Source organism: Rattus norvegicus, chromosome 6 (genome assembly GCF_036323735.1).
Source record: "Rattus norvegicus strain BN/NHsdMcwi chromosome 6, GRCr8, whole genome shotgun sequence".
NCBI classification, from domain to species: Eukaryota; Metazoa; Chordata; class Mammalia; order Rodentia; family Muridae; genus Rattus; species Rattus norvegicus.
The window spans coordinates 138,207,737-138,226,082 of record NC_086024.1 but is presented as its reverse complement, the minus strand read 5'-3'; the positions used below and the strand labels follow the sequence as shown (position 1 = coordinate 138,226,082).

General features: G+C 50.6%; 2 gene segments (V, D, J or C); both read left to right on the top strand.

Annotated features, from left to right (window-relative positions):
- Window positions 1–18,346, top strand: part of LOC103692723 (Ig gamma-2B chain C region-like) — a 160,847-nt gene that overhangs the window by 122,258 nt on the left and 20,243 nt on the right.
- LOC103690146 (Ig gamma-1 chain C region-like) lies at window positions 14,004–18,034 on the top strand. The segment is given in 6 exon segments: window positions 14,004–14,321; window positions 14,661–14,705; window positions 14,810–15,130; window positions 15,247–15,561; window positions 16,957–17,087; window positions 17,936–18,034. Coding segments are annotated over 6 exon segments (1,125 nt in total).

Here is an 18,346-nt window from a genome sequence, read left to right as displayed (position 1 = left end):
CGTGATGACTGCAGCTCAGATAGAATAAAAACCTTTAGTTGGGGTTTGGTATAAATTTAGAGGCTTACTACATTACCTGCATGGTAGGAACCATAGAAGCATGTAGACAGACATGATGCTCAAAAAGACATGGCAGTTCTACATATGGAGCAGCGGGCAGCAGCAAGATAGCAACAATGGACATGGCTTGGTCACTTGGACCACAAAGCAAACCCCAGGGACACACATCCTCCAATAAAGACACATGTAACATTAGAGTTTTTAAAATGTGCTTTAATAAGGTTGCTGAAGCTCTTCAACCTCCCTTCTAGCCCACCAAACCCCAGAGGTAGTGGAATAATGGTTGATAGGAAATGGAGGTTTTGAACCTGTTTAGAAATAGTTCTTTGGGGGCTATTCCAATCATTGTTGTCAGCTTTCCAGTCCTCTAGCAAAACACCAATGCAAATCATCAATGGCAGTTACAACCAGAAGGAACCATTAGGCTCCAGCAATGAGCCCAAGCCCACAGAGGCACTGCCAGAATATCACAAGAAGTTTTTTGTAAGTTATTCTCTACAAAGTCACGGTAAGCAAAGATCAGCAGTGAGACACAAGGTGAACCAGGCCTGGGCTTCCTCAATAAAGGCTAAGGAGGCAGAGAGGCAAACCAAGACCTAAGGCTCCTCCCCTGTCTGTAGGGACATATTTTATTCTTTCTAAACATCACATGTCTGCTCACATGTTTGCTTCAGCAAAATATCCTCTCACCTGTGTCTGCTTCAACATTCATTCACATATCTGCTTTAGCCAAACATGATTTATTCTTCGAGAAAATGTCCATGAACCTTTCTGTCCCAGTAAAAGTCCATATGGCTTAACTGAGTTTCCTAAGAAATTAGAAAAATTATACTTTGGCTACATCTATCCCAATAAGGCCATACCTACTCCAACCAGACCACAACTCATAAAGCCACTGCCTAACCATTTAAGGTGAGCCTACAGAGACCATTAAATCCAATCCAAGTAAGGAAGCCAGGGACTACTTCTCCATTTAGCCTCTCTAGTCATATGGGAAACTGCAAGATGATACAAAGGAAAATGAGGACTCCAAGTATGTGTCAAGGTGAGGATAGTGTCCAGAACAGCAAGGCAACATCACATTGCATCAGCTGTCTGTCAACTACTAAGAGGACATGAAGGAGCTGGTCCTACACCTTGCAAGCTGAAGAATTTCCATGACACAGAACAACAACAGGATATCCAAGAAGAGTTCCTGCTGCAGATCCAGTATTAATGGTACAGCAGAAGTCAGAGACCTGGAAACATACCCCTGACTCACTGCAAGTAATGATGTCTGGAGTAAAGGGTGTAATGTAGAGGTGCATCGGAACACACCACAGCTTCAGTTTATTTGTTTGGTTTATTTTGCATTATTTTTATTGAGGGATTGCAAATGCAGAATGCAGGTGTGAGATGCCATTGAGGTGGTGGTATTGCCAACCTTAAAGAGTGTGAAAGTAGCAGTGTAGCACACACTGAGCAGGAAGAGGCTTGTGAAGACAGTGATGGCTGTCCAAAGCCTGTCCAGCTCCCCATCTAGGACTCAGCATAGATCACATCAGTTCCAGCTCTGTTGAGAGAATATCGTGTGTATCATATGGATGTATCACCAATCAAGTTAAAAAAAATCTATGGGCCATATAAAAGGGAAGAATAGAATGTAGAGCATCTGGAGGCAGAAAGAAACCAGGCATAGTTTCAGGTGACGCAGAATAGTGTGGGGAAATGTGATAAGACAAACTCATAGTAACTGAGCACAGGTCTTCAGCCACAGAGCAGATGTAGACTGGAATAAATTGGATAATTTGAATTATGATCTGATAAGTGAAAATCATAGCAACATTGCCTAGGTAATATATATTGTAATATATATTTTGAGTCTCAGTACTGATTCAGAGAAAATGAGACTGGGAGGAAGAACTGGACAAAACTTCTACACAGCTCTGCACAGAGAGGGGGGAGTTAGTGTTTGCACCAACAAGATAGGGCTGGTTTAATTTTCTGTGTGGCAGAGTGGGTCGATAAGGAGGAAAGACTGGTAAAAAATACCTAGGCTAGACAAACAGGCCTCTCTGGGGGGCCAGGTCTGCTTTCCGCTCTCCTCGGGACAGTAGTTCCCAAAGTTGCCATATCTTTGTCCCAGAGCTCAGCTAGACATACAGAACCTAATAGTAGTCTGAACTGTGAAGACCCCTCCTAATATGTCTGCCACCTCAGTGCTAAACCAGACTAGATGGAGAGAGAGAGTCTGTGACCTTTTCAGGACAGTGGCAGTACATCCTTCCTTACCATCTGCCTGCCCATTTGTAACCAAGTGCAGAGAATCAGAGTGATGACAGAGACCATGTCTAGTGATACCCAGACTCCAAAAGAGGCATTGGTGTGATGGTTTGTATATGCTTGGCCCAGGGAGTGGCACTATTAGAAGGTGTGACCTTGTTGGAGTAATTGTGTCATTATGAGCATGGGATTAAGACCCTCACCCTAGCTACCTGGAAGACAGTATTCTCCTAGCAGCCTTCAGATAAAGATGTAGAGCTCCCTGTTCCTCCTGCACCATGCCTACAATGATTGCTGCCTTGTTCTCGCCTTAATGATAATGGGATGAACCTCTGAACCTGTGAGCCAGCCCCAATTAAATGTTGTTGTTTATAAGTGTTACCTTGGTCATGGTGTCTGTTCCCAGCAGTAAACCCCTAAGACAAGTGGGAGGAGGGACATACTGCTCAGCTATGAAGAAACAATGATTGTAAGCAGAGGAAGGACTGGTCAGGGCATCTAGACATAGACTGACCCCCTCTGTGTTTATTTGTATGTGTTATGGAAAGGCACAGAAACACTTAGAAGGTGACGCTTGTATCTGTCTCAGATGTCCAGCATGTGCATATTGAGGAGGGTTCTATGAGTGGACCTGATGCTCTACATGGTGGCCATAGACCCATGCTGCTACATGGGTCCATTTGCATGCAAATGAGTGTGCATGCTCAAGACATGTAAACTTCGTGATGCTCAGCAAATTGGTTCACGTGGATCTGGCATGAGCATCCTTGAGAAAATCAGGACCGTTCTACTGCTCTTCCTAGGGCTTCATCCATGTCGTGTGCATTTACCTGTCACCTATGGACCAGCTAACCTGCATCTGGGTCACCCTGACTCACATCCATGATGACATGTGTTCTTGGGGTACAGTATGGTCATAGCCACATCCTTGGACTTTGCATGGGAAAGAGGAAGACAGGATTTTAGAAGGATCTGAGAGATGAGTGAGGAATTGGTACACCCTCCGCTGGAAGAATGCATGGAACCCTCGCCAGCCCCTTGGCACTGGAGGGCAAGGCACAGTAACTCATCTGAACACTTAGGGCACTTGTGCAAGTACAGGGCCCACAGCTTCCATCTATGCAGAGGCAAAGTTCCATGTTACTGAGATATGCAAGGCATCAAACTGAGGGAAGAAGAGTTTGGCCCTGACACGGGCTCAGATTAGACTCCTCCTTGGTACCCTTGATAGGTGATGATCTACAGTCCACCACTTGAGTCCAAGGTTCACCCCATGAGCGATTCTCACAGAGAAGGGCTGCCAACAAGAGGGGCATGAACAGAGGTCCCCAGGAGAGAAAAAAGGGAGTTCTTCCTTCACGTGACTTAGGATTCTTCCTTGGTTGTTTGGATGACCCAGGTATCAATCCAAAGTCTCCTAGCTGGGTGGACTCCATTGCCGGTGACAGTCTGACTGGGCAGGTGTAGGGCATAGAGATGTTCATGTGCTCACAGACAATGGGGAATCTAGAATGTTAAACACACAGAGTTGCCTCTGACAAGAGAGATATTATACCTTGTTTTCCTCCAAGAAGTCTGTTTTACTCCAGGCAGTAAACAGCCTGCTGACCTTTGCATTAGCTGTGTGACTGAGATCACATCAGTTCCCGACCCCCAAGCCCCTTCAGACGTCACATCAATAGAGTCAACCGTTAGAGTCCATCGCTATAGGAATGATGTCGCTTGCACTTTAGAAAGGTTTTATAACCAGGACTGTAGTTGTACCTTAAGCTTTGTGATATGTAAAGAAGTGAGCTAATTATCAAAAGGAAACATTCTGCCAAGTGATGTTGTACTTGAATGTGCCCAAAACAAACATCCCAGCATCAAACGCTAGTATCTTAAACCAACACAGGTACTGAGTCATATTAAACTGAACGTACTTCTTGATTCACACAGACCTACACTGCTGTCTCTGTTTGCGGAGACCCATGCAGACTAGGTACTGGTGCACATAGTCAACGAGATGCTGAGGGAGGAGAGCACATACTTTAAGGTAGATTAAAAGGGCACTGGACTTGGCTATTGACCTCCAGGCCACGCTCAATGATGAGGCAACTAAGAGTCTCTGTACAGCCAGAAATGTCCCCATATGCTGGCCAGGTATAAGATAGATGGTACTAGACACTTGGTGCAAGAGAAAGAGAGTGTATATGACAGACATAGGCACTTGTAGACTTAGTACACAGCCCACTCAGGGCCCTAACTGTCTAAAAATGTGAAGGAGAATCCATAACTCAGTCCATGAGCATTACATACACACCTGTAGCTCCACCCACCTCATCTTCACACCTTTTAACATACAGATCATCAGGTTATATCAGGCCTGTGGCACTCTGAACCCATCTCCATGGCTAGTCTATATCCAGAATGCTGATGGACCAGCGGTCAAGGAAGCCTCTCTACCTACCACTCTGATGCCTTTTCCTCCTGAGCTTCATGGTCAAAGAGAGGATCCATGAGAGCATCCAGGGACCAACCACAGCCCTATCAGCACATGGTTCTCCAGCCATGTCGTCAACTCTGTCTACCCTTGGTTATTGCTCTTTAATAGGTACCTTGTCTCACTGTGGCTTATAGGTTCCATACGTGACTATGATATGATAGTTCTTCATCTCAGGTCCTCTGAGTATCAACATTCTCACAGACCTAGAGCCTGCCTTTGCTCTGAAAGCTGTATCTTCTCAACTTGGCACTGACACAGACAGCACCCTCCATTCCTGTGTATTGACCCACATCCTACCCGGAGATATTCCTCAAGAAGCCTCCTCCTTAACCTATGTTCTTCCCCGGCCAGCACAAGCTCCTAAATCTGTGTCCTGGGTCTGAGCCTTGGACCTCATAACGTGGATCTTCTGTTTACAGAGGTTCACCCCAGCATCCTACACTACAATTACCCAGCATGGGCACCTCTGACCAGACATAACCTTCCTGATTAACAATCTGCTTCTTGTTCTCCACATTGCAGTCTTTCTGATGAGGCCCACATAACCTACAGGCTCCTCACCTCTTTCTCTGACACTTCACAACACATTCTTCCTTCCCTTCCATTACATACTGTCAGTGTCTCTAAACCCAGAGAAACACCTGGCTTTTCCTAGCAGTCCCAATCATTCAAGTTAAGGACCCTCACTTTAGTGAGGATGGCCAGTCCCATGACCCTTCAGAATTTGTTCCCATCTACATAGTTCTGAGGCCCTGAAGGTCACCCTCTCCCAATATCTGTACCTAACTCCTCCTGCAAAGACCTGCAATGAGCTCCTCTACTCTGGGGGATCCACTAACCTGTGTATCATGTGCCAGAGCAGGTTTGATTACTTCATTCCGTATTCTCATGAGCCCCTGAGACCAGAACTGGAATCCCTGATTCCACAATCTAAACCATCAGGTTCCCATGGCAGTCCATTTTAGAGACCTTCTGGTCCGTGCCTCTTCTTAATTTATCCAAGGCATTCTCCTGAGTCTCAGCAATGCTTCTGTCTGAAGACATAATTTCCTCTACTTGGACACTCAGGCAGAGACTCGAGCCTCTTCTTTAACCGATTCAGTTTGGATGGCACACCAGGCTTATCAGTGTTTTCTTGAGATAGCACTAGCTAGAGACAGGGACAGAGAGGTTTAGCCACCAAAGCTGGACTTAGATCACACATGAACAAGAGGCCCAGAGGCTATGAACCCTCTCCAATGAGCTGGTCAGGAAAGAGTGGGCATAATCACTCAGCCTCAGCCAGCTCAGGGACCCAGAAGGCCCAGGTGCACAGAGTAGGAGCACATCCAGGCTTCCTACCTTGTCCCCTGAGTCTCAAGAGTACCACATCAACTACTCCCACACATCCACATGAACTAATCTCAGTCAGCTTTGGACTCCCCCTCATGTCCAGATACAGAAACCTCCCCAGAATAAAGGGGAACCTCAGGAAATACCTTATGCCACCCACTGTCAATCATGTTCTTACTCAATCATAGGGTGGAAATAGGGTGGCATTCGCATCTCTGGAACAAAGGCTGTGACTCTGGGAAAGACAAGAGAAAGCCAGGAACAAATACATCTGCTTTCACAGCTTCCACATGTCAAAGGGGTCAGCACTAAATGAAGCTGCAGAAGAAGAAGACCTCACAGACAGCCAGCATCTGTAGCCCTTCCAGATCTTTGAGTCATCCTATCACAGGAGATTGAGAAGGAGTTGACGGACCAGCCCAAGCAGAGGAAGCCTGTGTGTTCAACAGTAAATGTGTTTGCCAGCAGCCTGATGTCAACTGAGAAGACTGTGGCGAGTGCTTGGGAGACAATCACGGGCAGCTAGAGCTGCACAACCCCATAGACAACAAGCCTGAAACACAAGGAGATGATGAAATATATCCAGAAGACTGCGGAATCAGTTTGGCCTGGACCACAGGTTGATAGAACCAAGGCAGCTGAGCCCTGTGGTAAGTGACCAGGAGGGCAGAGGGAGGGAGCTTCCAGGAGCATGCCTGGGAATGCCTTCAGGCCTTCTGAGAAGCAGAAAGTAGGCACCCTGGGGTTCCAGGAACCATCCCAGCACTCAAGAGTTACTAAGGGAATAGAAGCAAACCTGAGCTGAAGGAGAGAAAGAAAAGTGGAGGGAAGCCCAAGCCACTCAAAGTAACAGGCAGGACAACTTCCAGTGAGCTGAGAGAACAGGAGTGCTGGAGAAGGCAGAGCAAGCCCAGCAGATCAGGAGAACCTGCATAGGAGTCTGGATGACTAGAGAAACCCAGAAGGTGAGAGAACAGGCTTAACAGCTGTCATGGACTTAGGGATATGCAAGCCTGGGGCACCAAGCTGATCTGCATAGAGGGCAAGGGTAAGTGGGAATCCAAGAGATCTAAGAATGACCAGCGCTGGGCAGAGAGGTGGCCTGGGAGAAGATGGCTGGTCTTCCCCATGAGTCCAATAGCAAGATTGTCGGAATAGGTTATCCTATGACAGATGGCAGTATCAGTGACCAAATGAAGACGCTATGGAAGAATTGGACCATGTGGGAGTTAAGAGTTGAGGACACAAGGCTGACCTGCCCATGGGAACTACAGCTGATAAAAGTGCTGTGATTCAGGGCATTTCTGGAAGCTCTGTGATCCAGGTTGCAGTACACAAGTAAACTGGGACAGACGGGAGTTCTGGGGGTTCAGTTCAGATACTAGGAACTTAGGAAACTGGGAAAAGGGAAGTTGGGGCTGATGGCAGAACTATGAGAAGGCACTGGAATTCTGAAGACCAGACCTTCTAATCAACTATAGAGGAAATGGAGTGGGTAGGAGTGGTGGATACAGCTGAGCATCACAGGGGACCTGGGGATTGGGGACAGCTATACTGGGGCTAGCAGTGCAAACACAGAAATTGGGGGACCAAAGGGGGAATTGAGGATGACCTTGGGTAGATAGAAATGCTGGATGCCTAAGGTACCTCCAGGAGCTTAGGGAACCTCGCAGAGCAGCTACAAAGCTGGTGGTGTTAGTGACACTTTCAGAACCAGATCGGGCAGGTTGGCATGTAGAAATGGGGTTAATGGAGACCCAGGACAGTGGCAGATTCAGAATAAAATACAAACAACCGAAAGAGTTATGTGCCCTGTAAGAAGTTGATCTGACACCCACAGCAGAGACATCTAAGGTCTCACAGCCCACATCAAACAGGCTTCTGATCTAAGGACAGCACAAAAGGAAGGAGGCATCAAACCATCCTGGGGAAGACAGTGCAGTAGTAGCCAGAAGTGTAAGCCCAACAGCAGTGGGACTGGTGTAGCAGCCAGGGACAGGGTCCCTGCCAAGATGAGCCTCAGGGGAGCTGAGCAGCTGAGAAACTCACCAGCTGAGAAGCTCAGGGGAATCAGGGTAAGTGGAGGTTCCAGAGAATCAGGGGAAGTCAAGAGCTCAGAACCCAAGAAGGGGCACCTGCAAAAGAGCTAAGGCCTATGAGAGTGTGGGGAACACTTTAAGCAGCTTTAGGGGAGCCAAGACAGGTAGAAGTGTGGGGACCCAAACAGGGAAGCTCCAGGGGAGCTAGGAAAGGTGGAACTGTGGGAATCCAGGCAGAGCAGCACCTGGGGAGCAAGGAAAGAAGTGTGGGGATCCAGGCAGAGCAGGTCCAGGGGAGCCAAAAAGTGGAGGTGTGGAGACACAAGCAGGGCAGCATCTGGGGAACCAGGACAGGTGGAAGGGTAGGGACCCAGGCAGAGCAGCACCAGGGGAGCCAGGACAGGTGGAACTGTGGGGATCCAGGCAGAGTAGCACCAGGGGACCAAGGAAAGAATAAGTGTGGGGATCTAGGCAGAACAGGTCCAGAGGAGTCAAAAAGTAGAAGTGTGGAGAGCCAAGCAGGGCAGCATCTGGGGAGCCAGGACAGGTGGAAGTGTGGGGATCCAACCAGAGCAGCACCAGGGGAGCCAGGAAAGGTGGTAGTGTAGGGTCACAGGCAGAGTCGAACCAGGGAACCAAAGAAAGAAGAAGTGGGGGGACCAGGGGAGCCAGGACAGGTAGAAGGGTGGGGACCCAGACAGAGCAGCTCCAGGGGAGCCAGGACAGGTGGAAGGGTAGGGATCCAGGCAGAGCAGCACCAGGGAAGCCAGGACAGGTGGAAGGGTAGGGACCCAGACAGAGCAGCTCCAGGGGAGCCAGGACAGGTGGAAGGGTAGGGGCCCAGGCAGAGCAGCACCAGGGAACGCGGGACAGGTAGAAGGGTGGAAACCCAAACAGGGCAGCACCAGGGGAGCAAGGAAAGGTTGTACTGTGGAGATCTAGGCAGAGTAATACCAGGGAAGCCAAGACAGGTAGAAGTGTGGGGACCCAGACAGAGCAGCTCCAGGGGAGCCAGGACAGGTGGAAGTGTGGGGACAAAAATGGGGCGGCTTCAGTGTGTCTGGGGAGCAAGGAAAGGTAGAAGTGGAGAGACCCAGGCAGAGCAATACCAGGGGCTAACAAGGTAGAAGTGTGGGGACCAGAACAGAGCAGCACCAGGGGAGCCAGGACAGGTGGGGATGTGGGGACCCAGGCAGGGCAGCTCCAGGGGAGCCAGGACAGGTGGAAGGGTAGGGAGCCAGACAGAGCAGCTCCAGGGGAGCCAGGACAGGTGGAAGGGTGGGGACCAAGGCAGAGCAGCTCCAGGGGAGCCAGGACAGGTGGAAGTGTAGGGACCCAGGCAGAGCAGCACCAGGAAAGCCAGGACAGGTGGAAGGGTAGGGATCCAGGCAGAGCAGCACCAGGGGAGCCAGGACAGGTGGAAGGGTAGGGACCCAGACAGAGCAGCTCCAGGGGAGCCAGGACAGGTGGAAGGGTAGGGGCCCAGGCAGAGCAGCACCAGGGAACGCGGGACAGGTAGAAGGGTGGAAACCCAAACAGGGCAGCACCAGGGGAGCAAGGAAAGGTTGTACTGTGGAGATCTAGGCAGAGTAATGCCAGGGAAGCCAAGACAGGTAGAAGTGTGGGGACCCAGACAGAGCAGCTCCAGGGGAGCTAGGACAGGTGGAAGTGTGGGGACAAAAATGGGGCGGCTTCAGTGTGTCTGGGGAGCAAGGAAAGGTAGAAGTGGAGAGACCCAGGCAGAGCAATACCAGGGGCTAACAAGGTAGAAGTGTGGGGACCAGAACAGAGCAGCACCAGGGGAGCCAGGACAGGTGGGGATGTGGGGACCCAGGCAGGGCAGCTCCAGGGGAGCCAGGACAGGTGGAAGGGTAGGGAGCCAGACAGAGCAGCTCCAGGGGAGCCAGGACAGGTGGAGGTGTGGGGACCCAGGCAGGGCACCACCAATGGCCAACAAGGTAGAAGTGTGGGGACCCAGGCAGAGCAGCTCCATGGGAGCCAGGACAGGTGGAGGTGTGGGGACCAAGGCAGAGCAGCTCCAGGGGAGGCAGGACAGGTGGAAGGGTGGGGACCCAGGCAGAGCAGCTCCAGGGGAGCCAGGACAGGTGGAAGTGTGGGGACCCAGGCAGAGCAGCTCCAGGGGAGCCAGGACAGGTGGAAGGGTGGGGACCCAGACAGAGCAGCACCAGGAGTGTCAGGAGAGGTGGAAGTTAAGTAGTTATAGGGGAACAGGGGCAGAATAGAATGAGGGATGCAGGCTGAGAGGATACAGGGGAAATGTGGCAAGTGGAAGGGCAGGAAGAGAGGCAGAGTGGCTACAGGGAAGTTGAGGCAGGTAAGACTGTCTGTTCCAGGTCAAAAAACACTGAAGACCAGTAGAAAGGAAACTGGTGCATGTGGTAGTGGGGGATTCTTAGCTTAGCAGTCACAGGGAAAGTGAGCCAAGTAGGAATGCAGGCATGGGGGGCAGGCACAGCTGAGCAAACACTAAAGAGCTGTAGCTGAAGGGTTATAAGGTACCAAGCTGAGAAGCTGCTGGGAATCTGGAGCTAATGGGGTGTGGGGGAGCAGGCTGAGCAACTACACAGGATCAGGGATAGGTAACTGTGTAAGGAGGCAGGCTGAGCATCTCCATGACAGCTGGAGCTACTATGAATGTTAAGCTCCAGACTGAGCATCTGCAGGGAAACAGAGGCAAGAGGGAGTGTGGGGATCCAGGCTGAGTAGGTCCAGGGAAGCTGTAGTAGGTGGAGGTGGAGGCCCAGGCTGAGGAGCTACAGGAGAGATGGGACACTAGGGAGGGCAGGGATCATGGCCAAGCAGATACTCAGTAGCTGAGATAGATGTGGGGAATCAGCTTAAGCAGCAGACACAGGGGAGCAGGATCTAGTCAGCTTCTAGGGATCCAGGCTGTGTAGACATGGAGGGACTGGGGGAGCTATAAGTAAATACACTAGGCATAAAATTACAGGGAAACGGAGGCCAGTGGGAACGTGGGCCTCCTACTGAACAAGTAACAGAGAGCCAGAACTGACGGGTTGAAGAGGAACCAGGCTGATGAGCTCCAGGAAATCTGTGGGGACTCGGTCAATGGGAGAACAGGGTGAGCAGCTATAGAGGATCAGGGATAGGCAAAAACGTATGGAGTCAGGCTGAGCAGTTACATGAGAGCTGGAGCCCTAGTTATGTGGAGGTCCAGGCAGAGGGGCTGGAGGGTAGCTGAGGGAAATGGTGCTAGAGAATCAGGCTAGGCAGACACAGGGGAGCAGGTTCTAGTCTACATATGAGTGGGGATCCAGGATGTGTAGAGAAAGGATAGCAAAGGTCATGGAGGATTCCAGGCTTAGGGGTCACTGGGAAACTAAGACTGGTGGAAGTGGGATTGTCCTAAGTGAACAAATTCCATGAAGCTAGAGCCAGTGGGTGTAAAGGTAGCAGACTGAAGGACTATAGAGTATCTGGGGGTGGATGGGAATGTGGGGAATCGTGCTGAGCCACTACAAGGACAGTGTGGCTAGCAGGCTGTAGGAGACCAAGCTGAGTATCTGAAGGGAAACCAAGGGAAGTGGAAGTGTAGGATTCCAGAAATGAGCAAATGCAGGGCACTTGAGGCAGGTATCAGTGTAGGGAACGAGACTGAGCAGTTCACAGGTCACCCAGGGTAGGTAAGAGTTCTGGATCATCAGAGAAGCCTCTGGAAGCCCTAAGCACCTACAGTAGACCTAAGGCAGGTGGGGTGCAGGGAATAAGTTGTGCAGCTCCTGAGGAGGAGGACAGGTTGGAGTAGAGGAGGTTCTGACTAAAGAGTTGAATGGGAGCAGGGCAGGTGGGAATGTAGAGGAACTAGCTAGACAGAAGTCCAGATGAGATTGAGGGCCACATGATGCCCTGAGCCGATGAGCTGGCCTTAGAAATCACTCTGCTGGGACCAGGGCCAGGGGTTTGAGGAACAAGGCTGAGGTGAAATGGTAGCATGACAGGGAGGCAATGGCAGAGAGGAAGGAGAAGGCATGCTTAATTCATGGTGGAGTGCAGGGAGGGAAAGAGCCAGGAGGTCTAGGCTGGAGCTGATCCAGCTTTCTGCACTGATGAGAGGGGCGGGACTGAGTTCTTTTGGCTCCAGGAGCCAGGGCAACAAGACAAAGGCGCCTAGCATAGCAAGGACACATCTGGATCTAAGACCAGGAGAAGAGGGCAAGACCGAAAGTTCAGGAGGTCATGGGAGGGAGTGGGAAATCTACAAGGGACTGTCTTTAGAAAAGAGTAAGTGCCCAGTGGAGGGAGTGCCCAAGCAACAAGTCCAGTGTTGGGAGAGATCGGGGTGGGCAAAGGCTGTATGTGCAGTAGGCAGGCCCAAGTCCCCAGGAAGGAAAGAAGAAGTGCATAGGAAAACGGGTCAGGTCTAGCAGGAGCCAACCGAGGTGCTCAGGACTGAGAGGCAGAGCCCAAGACACAGGAATCGCTGAGCTCATGCAGGTACCAAGAATAACTGAGAGCTAAGAGAAAAATTATCTAGGGAATAGGGGGACATGAGGAAGGACTGTTGGCTGAGAAGGGAAAGGGACAGGGAGAATCCTAAGGGTTGGCATAGACAAAGGAAACACACAGGCTTTGGGTTGTTAGTCCGGGGCTCTGCATATGATCCACCGAGATTGTGGAAACAGAAGAGCAGGAAGATCAAATCTGTCCCAACTATACAGGGACACACGGTCAACCTACAAAAGGAAGGAGATGTGAGGATCAGGGGCTGAGCAGTGAGGAGGTGTGTGGAGGTGTTAGAGCTCAGGTGCAGCAGAGACTAGCATGGCCCTGGGGATAGAGGGAAGGACCCAAGGGACAGTAGGGACAGGAGGGCGAGGTGAGGTGATGACCAGCATTATACAAATGGTGGCGCTGTCCAACTTCTAGGGCCCTGTGCTACTGAGAAAGGAAAGGGACTTCCGAGGTTTGGCAATACAAGCCCCGTGCAAAGGCAGAACCCAGGGCACTGTGAAGACAACACTGCAAGACAGGAGAAGCCAAGGCTGAGTTCACCGAGGTCACATTAGTGAGAATACACTGCGAGGAGAGGGGAGGCGCTGAGCACCCAGCCACACCAGACAGGCCCATGCTGAGTCCCTGGACAGTGGGGGAGGGGAGCACCTGGTGACCTGTAAGAACTGTGAGACTGGAGGAGAACCAAGGTAAAAGGTGTGTCAAAGGACACATGTTTAGCAGGCTGGGCCGACTTAATGCAGGACACACGTGGTGGCAAAGCCAAGAGGGCTGCGTATGAGCCACAAGTGAATCCTGACCCAAGAATAGAGAGTGCTAAACCTACTTACATCAAAGCCAACTGAAAGGACAAGGCCAGCAAAACGAAGCTAAGGCCAGAGATCTTGGACTATGAAGAGTTCAGAGAACCTAGGATCAGGAACCATTAGTGAACAGACAAAGGCAGGTAAAGCAGCCTAGGAGTGGACAAAGACAGGAGAATACAGAAGACGGCAGGGATGACCCGACTTCAGTTTGGGCTTCACTGTTGTCCAAACTGTGTGCAGATTATGGCCCATGGGTAAGAGGTTTAGCATTAGAACACAGATACCCACATTGGACAATGGTGGGGGAACACAGATACCCATACTGCAAGGCTCTTCGGGCCCTTTCCTAAAAGTGTACTAGGAGTGGGACTGGGCTCAAAGGGATTAGGTGTGATCTGGCCTGGTGAGGCTGACACTGACAAGCCCAATGGTTGGGTGTTGCATCCTCCATTTATACAGCCAGGGACTTGGGGAGGGTACAAAATGGAGGACTTGTAGGAGCTTGGGTCCAGACCTGTCAGACAAAATGATCACGCATACTTTTTCTTGTAGCTGAAACAACAGCCCCATCTGTCTATCCACTGGCTCCTGGAACTGCTCTCAAAAGTAACTCCATGGTGACCCTGGGATGCCTGGTCAAGGGCTATTTCCCTGAGCCAGTCACCGTGACCTGGAACTCTGGAGCCCTGTCCAGCGGTGTGCACACCTTCCCAGCTGTCCTGCAGTCTGGGCTCTACACTCTCACCAGCTCAGTGACTGTACCCTCCAGCACCTGGCCCAGCCAGACCGTCACCTGCAACGTAGCCCACCCGGCCAGCAGCACCAAGGTGGACAAGAAAATTGGTGAGAGAACAACCAGGGGACGAGGGGCTCACTAGAGGTGAGGATAAGGCATTAGACTGCCTACACCAACCAGGGTGGGCAGACATCACCAGGGAGGGGGCCTCAGCCCGGGAGACCAAACATTCTCCTTTGTCTCCCTTCTGGAGATTTCTATGTCCTTTACACCCATTTATTAATATTCTGGGTAAGATGCCCTTGCATCATGACATACAGAGGCAGACTAGAGTATCAACCTGCAAAAGGTCATACCCAGGAACAACCTGCCATGATCCCACACCAGAACCAACCTGGTGCCTTCTAACCTATAGACACCAATAACACACAGCCTTCTCTCTGCAGTGCCCAGAAACTGTGGAGGTGATTGCAAGCCTTGTATATGTACAGGTAAGTTACTAGGCCTTAAATTCCAGCCCCAGGTCCAACAAATGTCCTCTGAGGCCCATGTTGGAGGATATTGGCATATTTCCACCTTTCTTCTTCATCTACAGGCTCAGAAGTATCATCTGTCTTCATCTTCCCCCCAAAGCCCAAAGATGTGCTCACCATCACTCTGACTCCTAAGGTCACGTGTGTTGTGGTAGACATTAGCCAGGACGATCCCGAGGTCCATTTCAGCTGGTTTGTAGATGACGTGGAAGTCCACACAGCTCAGACTCGACCACCAGAGGAGCAGTTCAACAGCACTTTCCGCTCAGTCAGTGAACTCCCCATCCTGCACCAGGACTGGCTCAATGGCAGGACGTTCAGATGCAAGGTCACCAGTGCAGCTTTCCCATCCCCCATCGAGAAAACCATCTCCAAACCCGAAGGTGGGAGCTGCAGGGTGTGTGGTGTAGAAGCTGCAGTAGGCCATAGACAGAGCTTGACTTAACTAGACTTCTGCCCTCTTACTGACCTCCATGCTGACCACTCTCTGTATCCACAGGCAGAACACAAGTTCCGCATGTATACACCATGTCACCTACCAAGGAAGAGATGACCCAGAATGAAGTCAGTATCACCTGCATGGTAAAAGGCTTCTATCCCCCAGACATTTATGTGGAGTGGCAGATGAACGGGCAGCCACAGGAAAACTACAAGAACACTCCACCTACGATGGACACAGATGGGAGTTACTTCCTCTACAGCAAGCTCAATGTGAAGAAGGAAAAATGGCAGCAGGGAAACACGTTCACGTGTTCTGTGCTGCATGAAGGCCTGCACAACCACCATACTGAGAAGAGTCTCTCCCACTCTCCGGGTAAATGACCCCAGAGTCAGTGGCCCCTCTTGGCCTAAAGGATGCCAAAACCTACCTCTACCACCTTTCTCTGTGTAAATAAAGCACCCAGCTCTGCCTTGGGACCCTGCAAAAATGTCCTGGTTCTTTCTGAGATACAGAGTCCAGCGAGGTCATGGGCTGAGGGGCGTCCAGGGTTTGAGGCCTGAGGTTTGACTAAGGAAAAAGGGTGATCTACACTGCCAGACACAGCACTTTTGATTTGCTGGCATGAACAGAATTTACCTCTCACTGAAAAGTGGAGGCTTTATCCCGAGGCAATCCCTCTTGCTTTCTCTTCCTCTACCTAATACATCTATAGTGGGCACAGAATATATCATGAAAGTAAGGACGACCCAAACTCCACCTCCCTAGTCCACCTTTACCCCTCTTCCTAGCCAAGGATCCCACTGAAGGCACTCAATGGACACATATGGTCACAGACAGACCCTTGCTATTCCACCACTCAATGCAAGAAGCGTTCCAGAGACTAAGTCTAATGTAACGATGCACATAGCTGTCACTGCTCTCTCACTGCCCATGAGAATCAACATGGACCCATTAGACACAACCTGATGAGCAACACTGAGGGCAAAAGGCCCATATGTATGCATGCACACACATCTTCAAATGCACAGCACAGTGACACACACACACACACACACACACACACACACACACACACACACTGGAACCTCACATGGGCATCCTGTGCAGTACTCCCAGATGAAAAGAAACCAGGTCTACACACAGGATCATCCCAACATTCACAAGTGGGCCAGCTGAGACAGATACAACTTTTCTCTGCCTTGGATGCCCACAGACATCTTCATGCACACATGAGTTTCCTGGGGTCAATCTGTCCCTGACCCTGGGATGGTGCCCCAACCTCACACAGTTGGCACCCATCCGAAACTGTATAACTTACTCACTTCCCACTGTGGATCTTAACTGCAGTCCTAGCATCATGGGGAATCAGCTCTGCAATCCCTCTGGCCCTCAGTTCTCGGTCATCAGCAGATACAGGATCAGGCAGACCACACAGACACTACCCATGAGAGGCACAGGCCCTGACTCAGCCTAGCCAGGTTCAGAACTCAAGGCTGGAGCACACACAGAATGACCTAGTGTATAGGCCAGGCCACCATCAGGTCCAGGGTGTCTGGTGAGCTCAGGGACAAAACTACAGCACTTTGGGGAACTGAAGTTTCTGGTCCAGAGAGAGATCAGAAAGGAGAGATGGCCTCAGGGAGGGTCTGCTGGCCCAGTCAGGCTGTAACTTTCTCCTGGAACTCCACACAACCTCATCTGACACAGGGAATGGCCCTAGTCACGCCGTGTTGGGATAAACAAACGCTGACTTCCCTCTCTGTCCAGGGATGGAAGTGGACGATGCCTGTGCTGAGGCCCAGGACGGGGAGCTGGACGGGCTCTGGACAACCATCACCATCTTCATCAGCCTCTTCCTGCTCAGCGTGTGCTACAGTGCAGCTGTCACACTCTTCAAGGTCAGCCACACCATCTCCACAGTGTCCACACCATCCTCACACTGTTCCTCATACTGTCTCTGTGATCAGCTATGCCCCACACTGTCCCATGCTATTGACCTGTCTTACATGCTGGGCAATGCCACCTAACCTTCTCTATGATACAGTCTCACAGTGTCCCATGCAGTCTCCCTAATTCCCCAAGATGTCCGCACTCTATTGCTGTGTTGCCTCATGCTGCCCCCACACTGTCCATCCCTCCCTGGTATGCTATCCCAGGCTGTTGTCTCTATTTTCATGCTCTCCTCACACTGTCCCTAGTGTCTCATACTGCCAATGTTGGCTCCCACATTGTCCCCACACTCTGCACACAACCGGACAATAAACCCTGCTGTCCCATAATGTTCCCTGTGGTCCCCAACTCTATCCCTGCACATTTGTCTATGTTCCCTGAATTCTCATGTTGTTTGCACACTGTTAGTGTCTAACGAACTCTCTCCCAGGTGTACCTTCTTCCATGCTGTCTCACCTCATCTCCCATTCTGTCCTTGTACTAACCCCACTCTATCACGACACTGTCCCTATTCACTGTCCCTATGAAGTGCCCATGCTGTCTGCATTCTGTCCCATGTTGTATCCTCATCCCGGTCTCATGCAGTTCAGATCTATCTGACACTATTCCCACTCTATGCACACATTTCCCCCTATACCATCCCTGTCTGATCAACATGCAATCCTCTAGACACCCATGTAGCAGGTTAGAGACTCTAGGGATGGGTACCTGCCTGACTGAGCTACCTCTCTTGGTGGGAGAGGAAACACAGGTGAGAGTGCAGTCCTGATCTTATCTTATTCACCCTGTCCCACAGGTAAAGTGGATCTTCTCCTCAGTGGTAGGGTTGAAGCAGACGCTGGTTCCTGAATACAAGAACATGATTGGACAAGGGCCCTAAGCCACCTCCTATAATGGCAAAGGATTCCCCACGCCCTAGAGGACCCTGTCCAATGTGCCAAGCAGTCTGACTCAGATCACACTGTCTGCTCACTTCACTATCTTCTGTCTATGAGACCCAACCTCCCTCAATTCTTCTCTCTCTGGAGGACTATGTGGACATTAGATTTCCACAAGCCACAGCCTCCAGGACCTAAAATACCATCACAGCAGCAGCCAGGACACTAGATAGGGTCAGAAGGACCATAGTTTCCTGACTAGTTTATCCAATCTGTTGGGACAGAAGAATCACTGAAAAAGTGACAAGTGCCCAAGTTGCCTGTGTTCA